The following is a 9,628-nucleotide window of genomic DNA, read 5'->3' as shown; positions in this document are numbered from 1 at the left end:
CTGAAAATTATATAATTGTATTAACCAATGTTACCCCAATAAACTTAATTAAAGATAAAAAAAGAAAAAAAATTATTACCAATCATTCATTTTCATATGATCAAGTAAACCATTAAAGATGGTGAAAAGATACAAATACGGTGATTGAATTAAATATAATATATCCGTATAGGATAAACAGCATAGGACTTAAGAGATTGAATCTTTTGTCTCTAGTCCTTTGTTGAAGGCTACCGGCCACCTCTCGGGCTGGTGAGCTCCCATTCAGTACTTAAGGCCTCAACTTAGGAATTAGATGTTAGTTTCTCAAGGTCATATAGGTCATTGGTGATGGAGCCAGGCCTTAAACCCAAATCTTCTAACATGAAATTCTCCACTAACTAGTGCTTCTATTTACACACATACAGTGATTACCACTGAGCGGCCTACATTCCTGCAACTTTATGACACACGTGGATAAAATGCTTTAAAAAAAAATTAAGTTTCATGGGAGTATTTTTATGAACTTTCTTCCAGGAATGTACAACAGTCTGATGCACATCCTTCTCAAACCAATGAAAATACTACTTAAGATAAGACAAACTCTAATGATAAAAGTGACAAGTTTTTGTCCCGTTCTCGATAACTTGTGACAGAATATACTAGCCCCAACTGTAGCAATTTCTTTCTGCATGAAATGTTGACATATTATCAAAGCACTGATGTTTTATTTCTAGAAACTAAATGAAATTTAATGTCCATTTTGAAAAATGTCTTAATAGCATTTAATTATGTTGACTTTAAAACCAACTCTTTAAATTTAATTCATTAACATCAACTTCTACCTGAAAAACGGTTAATTTCAAACAACTTAAAGATCAATTGTGAAATATTAGGTAAATTGAAAAATCCCACGTGAGGACAAAAGATCTGTGCTTATAGTGCCAAAAGCTTGGTGAAAATTGCCTGAATTTGATTGTCTGCATACATTTTCATTCCTTAAAGTTTCCACATTCTGTAGTGCTAAGCTTACCACAAAAGTAATTTTTATGAATGTTTCAGATTCAGAGGGATTAACCTTGTCTAAAATACTTCTTTCAATAATGAAAATGCATTCTTTTGTAATTAGAATCAAGAAGTGATTTCTAACTTGATGCTATTAGTGAGACTTAGATTTTTAAAAATCAATCTCATTACCCAAGCTCTATTTTCTGAGGCTTCCTGGTTTCTGACTAGGTAACTTATACTTAGATTAGGCAATCTTTTTAGCTATCTGCTAACTTCTCACAGGATGGGTGTTCTTTTTATTGCTGCATTACACAGATAAAATCAAGATCCCACTCCCCTAATACACTGTCACTAATTTTATATTACTAAGTAACATACTAGGAAGATAATTATATTTGAAGAGCCCAAATGACCTAGAAATAAAATATATAAAGTATAAAACATATTATTATTAAGCATACAAAGTAACCAATGAAAAAGACTGTGAGGCCATTGATTAAAATGTTAATAGAGGTTATCTCATGGTGATATGATTATGCATGGTGTTATTTTCTTTATTTCCCAAATGCGCTTCAATAAACATACATTATTATTTTTAAAAAAGCACTCACAGCTATATATAATATAAAGTAGAAATCAGAATACCAAATAGTATGCTACAATTATAATCTTGTAAAGACATATAGTAATGGGCAAAAATAAAGGTAACATAGAAAAGAGAAAACAGTTAATTTGCAGGGAGTTGGGATGGTGGATTCTTTTTCCTTTCTGTTAGTGTCAGATGTTGTTTGGGGGTAAAAAAGGCGGGATTACATAAAAGGAATAAGATAATGCTAAAGCCAATTCACCAGGAGAACTGGAAGGTAGAATACTGAAAGTGACGGACAGCAAGATGGTCATAGGCCCTGCAAATCAACTGTTCGACTGATGTGATGTAGTCTCTCTTTTTTCTTTTATGAACACATGGACAGAAAGTGCTGAAAAACAAGTTGCTGAAACCATTTTTTCTCTACTTTAATTTATTGGATGTATTAAGAAGGCAAACACTGGAAACGGGGACAACCTAGCCCTTCCTGAAGGAGGTGTGACACAGGAAGTTCTGGGGACATGATCTGGAATACCTGGAGTCTACAACTCTAGAGTCTCATTATGTCCAAACAGATTCTAGAGCTGGATAAAGCTCTGGCTATCTGAAATCCTTTGGGCATGAGTTATTTTGTTTGGCCAAGTTTTTCTTATGTCTAGAAGATTGTCTTTTAAAGTTATTTTTTCGAACCACTTAAAAAGGAACTATTTCTAAAATTTATCTTTTTAGAAGGAGACAATTCAATTTATTTAGGTTTTCTTTCAATGCCCCAGGGTTATCATTACATATATTGATTACTGTATAATTAAGAGTCTACTGAGGTGTGTATGGCTCTTTTCCCTTTATATTTTTTGGTTCAGAATGACTAGATTTTTTTTGTAGTTTTTTTGTACTTTTTCTTTTTACATTTAAGGAAGAGATTCTTAATAAGGGCTTACTGACTGTGTTATGAGTAAAATAGGACTTTTAGTATACAGACTTTGAAGCATCAGCTTCTATCTTGCTTCCTGGTTCTCATCTGTAGTTCAGACAGATGCAGCTACTAGAGAGCTGAGATACAGCTAAGTGAGGGTCACTAGATAATTTGACAACTGCTTCCTAGTTTAATGTCATTATTTCATTTTTCACTTAGTTACCTTTGGTCATCAGCTCCATTTTGACTGCCGTTCAAGACAATTCTCCAAAGATCTGAGGATACCAGTTTCTTCTGGTCATTCACAAGATTGATATCTGGCAACGGCAGTTCACAAACTTTGCTTTCGGATAGATAAAATTCTTGAAATGTGACAAAAGTCTTCTGGAGTTCATCCCAGTATTCCAAACTACAAGGAATCTATATTAAAATAAAGAAGATTTTAGGGATTGCAAATAGAGGCTATGCTTCCATATTTGTTGAAATGCGAACTAAACCTTCATAAAAATCACATTAGTAAGACTTTAAAAAAGAGATAAGGCTGTAAAAGACAGTAGTTTAGAGTTTCTCTAGAATGAATATTTTCTATTCATCTGGTTTACCTATTTTATTTTAAGTGACACATTCAAAAAATAATATGTGAAAACAGCCAAGAAAGTTTTTAAATAAAAGAGAAAATGGGGAAAAAATTCTACCAGGCATTAAGTGTATTCTAAAGCTATAGTAATTAAAAGATAAGGTTGGAGTAGTAATATACAAATAAATGAAAGAATAGAATAAAAATAGTATAAGATGTAAGTACAGATAAATATTAATATGTAATGAAGGTGCCATCTCAAACAAGTAGGGAAAAGATGGGAGATGAGGTTGCAACAACTGGCTAGCCATTTGGTAAAACCAAAGTGGGTCCCTACATCATTTCTGTATGAAATGAAATTCCAAAAGGATCGAAATGTTAAAGGCTAACAATCAAAAGTAAAAGAGAAAAAAATCAGTTGATATTTTTTGGCATCCTTTTTTTCCATGTATGACATGAAACTCATGAAACTCATGGATGTAAAAATAAACCACACTACAACTGATAAAACCAATTTTAAAAAATGAACTAGAATAAGAAAGGTAAGTCAATGACAGATATAGGAATAATTGTTGTGACAGCAGAGAGCTCTTATAGATCAATGAGAAAATGATAAGTAGTAAGAACATAGAAAAATAAGCAAAGGCAATTATTGGAAGAAGCAATAGGCCAGGGCCTTGAATGTCCCTGCATGTTCTTACTAGGCATGCAAAGGATAGAAAGCTCTGGAAGCTGTTAACTGGGGCCATTTCTCAGGTTGTGTTTGCAGAGAGAAATCTTGAGGGATGAGGCACTCTCTCTCCAGGACAGAGCAGACTCGTTTTAAAAGAGGTGGATTTGACAAGCTCCACATTCCTTGGTTGTGTCACATATCTAGTCCATGCACAGAATCCACCTGGGGGCTCCACTGCAATCACCGTCTTTGGACTTGGGGGCAAGAGAAACCAGTGCAAACATGATGCTCGTGCTGCTGTCAATGCCATAAGCAACAATGGTCCTTGTTTCTGACCCAAGAATCTATGTCTCCTGCCAGGATCCGTCAAACAGTGACAGGCAAATTTATAAGCTTGCACAGGTAAAACTCCCAGACTCTGATAGCAATTAGTTCACAGAAAAAAATATAACCAGCCCGTCAGCATGAAAAGATATTCAACTTCACTAGTACTTAAAGAAAATTAAATTAAAACAATAACGTATTTTTATTTATTATTCAGGCAGTTTTAAAAGACTGAAACTTCCCATTCCTGTAGAGGTATGGGAAAAAGCATTTCTACCCAACATTTTCGAGGGTAATTTGGTAATATCTATTACATGCTTGGAAGTATAAATCTAAGAATTTGTTTTACAAAGATACCAATGCGTGTGTGTATATTTACTTCAGTACTGTGTGTATTAGTGAGAAATTGGAAACAAATACCCATCAATAGGGGATTAATTATGATATGTAGATCTATTAAATACATATCATAATAGCTTGAAGTTACTCTCAACATAACATGTAATCAGTGGATTATAACCACTAAAACGAATAAGGAATATCTATGTATACTAACACAACAGACGTCCAAGATATACTTCTAACTTAAAAAAATTAAGTTTTAAAATAGAACATGTGGGTTGATCCCATTTGTCTTAAAAAAAAAAAAAAAAAAGACGGATCAGATGTGTTTCTTCTTTTGGAAATATTCCCTTAATTACCATCCCCAGAACTGATCACTGTTTCTCTTATGTTACTTCTATATCTAATATACTCCTCTATCATAGAACTCATTATACTTTGCATTCCTTATTTACATCTTTGTCTCCTTTAGTTGACACTGAGATCCTTGAGGAAAAAAACAGCACGTTATTTAAAAAAATACTCATATCATCTAACAGGTTTTGGGACATAATAGTATCTTAATAAAAGCTTCCCGAATGAATACATTTCTCCTTAACCTTCTTTGCTATTAAATGATTCTTAATCTTTTAATGAAATAACTTTTACCCTCCACCTATAACAAAGTTTCTTTTTGTTAAATAGGAACTTGAGCATCATGTGTGGAGAGATGCTAGATGGAAGAAACGAGAACAGAATGGCTATGCATAAGAGGCTAACGGCGTATGTTCTGGTCAGTGACAAGGACAAGTAACGTATCTATAGTCTACTTTTAGGCCCCATTTTCTGAAATTCTCTCTTTTCTTCCTTCCTATGACACATTTTATTTAACTTTCCCCTCTCTGGGTCTTTGTTCCTATATACTGTCTCAGGCTAAAATACCCACAAGACTCCCTGGTTTCTCATTGTCTCATGTTTAAATCCTTTCTATCTATCAAGATTCAAATAAAATACCACCTTCTTTTAGCCTTTTCACCTCCAGATGAAAAATCTTCTCCCTTTTCTGAACTCCAATAGTTTTTTAAAATGAGAATCTGCTTCATGGCTCTTATCACTGTATACCTCATGTTACAGTTATTTCTATACATGACATCTTCCCTGGTAGACACATCCTTGAGGGAATGATTCCCAATTGGCTAAGCTTTGGATTTTCACAGCACCTGGCAAAGACTATGAAGTGAATGTTCAAAAAGGACTGCTGAAGGAATGAATGAATAATTCATGAATGAATGAATGGGTGAATCATGTACTGGGTGATTCAGCCCATTTTCTGACACATTAAAAATTCTCCACACAGAAGTACAGAAGATAAAAGTATGAACTTTAGAGTCAGACCTAATGGGATTCAAATTCTAGATCCATTACCTCTGCAATCTTGGGTAAATTAATTTTTAACATCCATTTTGATATTTCTAAAAAGGAGATAATTACAGAACTACTCTCATGAATTGGTGTGAGGATTAAATGAGACAAAGTATCTCATTTAATGCCACATAGTAAAAGCTAAGAAACATTAGCTACTAATTATTTACCCTTCTCATGCTCAAAGAACACTTCTGAAGCGTGGGTGGTATTATCTGATTTAGGTAGGTTATAATTAAGAGTCTTGTTTGTTAGATTTCTTAACAATGGATTGGACTTGGAAGAAAATAATAAACCTTGAACCTGGATGTTTAGGAATCATTGTAATCACAGTACAACACACTTTTCTGCTGTACATCTATTAAAATGTGCCCCTTCATGTTGCCTATGACTTGCTTATCTCCTTCCTGGTCTGCCAGTGACCGCTAGTCATTTTAGCTTAGGGCACCCATAGCTAGATGTGGATAAGATGTGAGAAGTGGGGTAAGACATATGTATAAGAATATAAGAATCTCAGTGGAAGAAGGCAAATGAGTTTTAAAAAGCATATTTAATGTACCTATTTTTAAAAACAAGTAATAGAATGTAAAGTTTAAAGTCATCATTTTGGTAGTGAGGTCACACAGGAAACTGAAAAAAATACTTGTTGCTGGTTTTGTCTCTATAAGTTCTCCATTAAAATTAATATACAATAGCTTATGAAAATTAGCTGTCATATGGAAAGCAAAGTCGGGCCTTAAGGAAAGAGTCCTAGAAAGTTTTGATATACAAGGCGATGGTTGGAATAGGTACATTATATAAGGCAATTCATGTTAGGAGCCACTGTGGGAAGCCATTAGGCTGTTTAAGGGCAATGAAAGTGGACTATACCAACACTGGTGCTTAGAGAAGGAGGGATTGTGAGAATTCAAAAGGAGAGATTTGGAGGAAAACCAAAGAAAAAACTTTATTTAGTTCACAACTCTGTGTGAGGAAGGCTCTGTGGTTACATACTTCAACTGGAACATTCCAGGCTACTCTGACAATTAAAAAAACAATAGAAAACTACTAAAGAAATATGTCTCAAAATATGTCAGTTATGTGTTTGTCAGGATTTTCCTTTATACACTCTATTTTCCTTGGTTAATAAAAGAGAATTAATAAATTCACGCCAAATGAAACTTTTGTTGAAAAATTTTTACTTGTACGCCTATAAGTGCATTTGCAAAAGTCTCATATTAACCTCTTTTCCCATTATAAGAATATTTGTCTTCAAAATTTCAAAAGAAAAGCTAATAACACTGAGTACGATTAGCATCTTAAAGGTAATTTTAGTCAATTGTCCATTCAAATATATATTGAGCCATAAATTTATAAACCACGGAGATATAATCTTTGTATTTTCCTATTTTTCCATCATAAAAAAATCTTACTGGTATAAAATCATAGCCCTGCCACTTAAATCACTGCTCTGAGATCCTGAGCAACTTATTTAATGACTCTAAGCCTCAGTTCCCTCATTGGTGAAATATAGGTGACAAAAACTATATTGTTTTTAGGCCACATTAAGGATTTTAGACTTTATCTTCATGTCAATGGAATATCTTTGAAGCAAAGAAGTTAATGCAGCCAGTTTATGTTTTTAACAGCTTCTGGTACTGTGTATCAATTACTGTGTTAGGATTAAAAAGGGTTAAGCATGGATGTGAAAAGACCAATTAAGAGGCTAATGTAATGATCTAAGCTAAAAATGTATATAGCTTAGCACGTGGTTGATGGCAGTAGAGTGGTATGTGAGAGAGTCTTGGGACATATAAACTTGTTGACTGATTTCGATATGAGAAGAGGAAGGTGTCAAGAATACTCCCAGTTTTTAGCCCAGGCCAATGTATGGATGCTGATGTCATTTACCGGGATGGGTAAGACTGATCTGTCTCACTGAAGAGTAGGTTTGTGGTATATGTGGGATAGAGGAGGGAAGATTATGAGTTCATTTTTAGACAAATTGAATTGGATGCACCAATGAGCCACCCACGTGGAAATCTTGAGTATGAAGTTGGCTATTCGGGGCGGGGTGGGGGGGGGCGGCGTTATTTGTGTTGATACATAGCTATAGGTTCATCCAGCCCTAGATTTTTGTCAAGAGAGTGTACCAGAGGACAGAGAGCAACAAAGTTTAGGGTATTTATTTGCAAGAGGGTGTTTAAAAATGAATTAAGAATGTAAACTGGTTAAAATGGGATATGAAAACAGAGTAAGATGATGGATAGGAGAAAGCAGAGAACTATTGGTTAATACATAGTTTAATGAATGACTATAGTGGGGCTTGTTGATTAAGCGGGCTAGAGAGACTGTGAAACTGTAAGGGATATTAGGGTGCTGGAATGAATGATTTAGGAGGCAGAGCACTTTTGGATGATGACAAGGTTCAGGGTTTGTGTTAGAATGAGTAGTTAGAACGGAGTGGAGAACATCTAGAATGTCACTAGAATGAGGAGATTGAGCTGGGGTTTGGTTGCATCGTTTACATGGATGTTTACACGGCAGTAAAGAAGGCTGGAAGCCATGGGCCAAGGACTTCTGACAATGAGGGAGAGTGATCAAAAAGTTAGTAGATGCAACAACAAAGAGGGATGAGGATGATGTAAGTGATGGAGTGAGTCTCAAAGAAGCAAGAAGATTTTCAAGGACAGTAGAAGAGTAAAGGCAAGGGACATTGTTGAGCAAGAACATTTCATGTCCTGACCTTGAGGAATTGAGAGACTAAACAGCTTTCATCTCAGAGGGTTACAATGGTGCAGAGAGTCCCAGGGTATAGCAATCTTTCATTTAAGATAAAGGAGTAGGGGAAATGCTTAAAGAATAGGTCGAGGTTTAGTGGAGTTCACTAATCACAGAGCAGGTGTTCCAGAGGGCTCAGCGGAAGGGCTCGGGAAAGTAGAGGAGGAAGGAGGTAGGTAAGGACAAATCAGTATCTAGATGGAGGAGATTAATCTTATAGTTGGGGTAGAGACTAGAAAAGAGGGAAGCGAGGTACATGTGGACCTGAGTCCTGATTTAAAGGCAATGGTAGCTGTTCCAGAAGTAGCTACTTCTTCCTGAGGCTTGGCTTGCATTCCGTGTGTTCTCGGACGAGTAGTCCTAAGGAACTCCAGCTATTTCTCTAATAAACTCAGAACACAGAATCTGATTCATGCTGTATGTTTAATAAATAGTTTTTAAATGAATCAGTGAAGCTGGGCGCTGAAAAGATAACAATCTTACCTTCTCTAACAGTCTTGTATTCTAAAAAGGTTTTGTTTTATATACTGATACCTCCCTCCAAATTTTGCAATCACACCCACTTTTAACTAACTTTCCATTAGCTCATGAATCTTCCTTTGCTTTTCAGTTAGAAGCTGACATTGCCTAGCCAGCTAATCGCTAGGTTAGCAGTAACATAATTAAATTAAGAATCTAATGTAGTCATATCATGCTTCATATGGCAGCAATTAATTATTCTCAAGAATAACTCTAGGCTCTTTGCATGATTTATTTAAAATAACTTTATTATGTGCTTTTAGGTTTAGAAGAGATGATGTGAATGATCTTTACTTACATATCTATAACTGAGGATTTATTATTAATGCCCGAACTGAGTAACTTGAAGGAAAGATGACTCTTCCAAGAAAGTCTGGTTGCCAAAAAATAGTTTAGAAAGCCTGAATATCTAGTACTGAGTCATGGGAAGTGGGAACAAGTAAATTGGTTTCACTGGAAAACATTCCGCATGTAACACATGGTACATTTCAAATGACTGTCAAGATTATATATATTTTTTTATTACATTTTGTTTTCCTATGCGTT

General features: G+C 34.9%; 1 protein-coding gene across 1 annotated transcript in view; it reads right to left on the bottom strand.

Annotated features, from left to right (window-relative positions):
* The window catches only part of LOC105302910 (vacuolar protein sorting-associated protein 13B), a gene marked incomplete at its 5' end in the record, with an annotated part of 342,584 nt that overhangs the window by 103,734 nt on the left and 229,222 nt on the right, over positions 1 to 9,628 (bottom strand). The window contains one exon of the mRNA XM_023521022.1: positions 2,710 to 2,906. Within this exon, the coding sequence (XP_023376790.1) occupies positions 2,710 to 2,906 (197 nt within the window). The remainder of the gene's footprint in view (positions 1 to 2,709; positions 2,907 to 9,628) is intronic.

This window comes from Pteropus vampyrus, unplaced genomic scaffold (assembly GCF_000151845.1).
Source record: "Pteropus vampyrus isolate Shadow unplaced genomic scaffold, Pvam_2.0 Scaffold287, whole genome shotgun sequence".
NCBI lineage: Eukaryota > Metazoa > Chordata > Mammalia > Chiroptera > Pteropodidae > Pteropus > Pteropus vampyrus.
The sequence above is the reverse complement of the archived record's forward strand: the minus strand, read 5'-3'. Positions and strand labels throughout refer to the sequence as shown.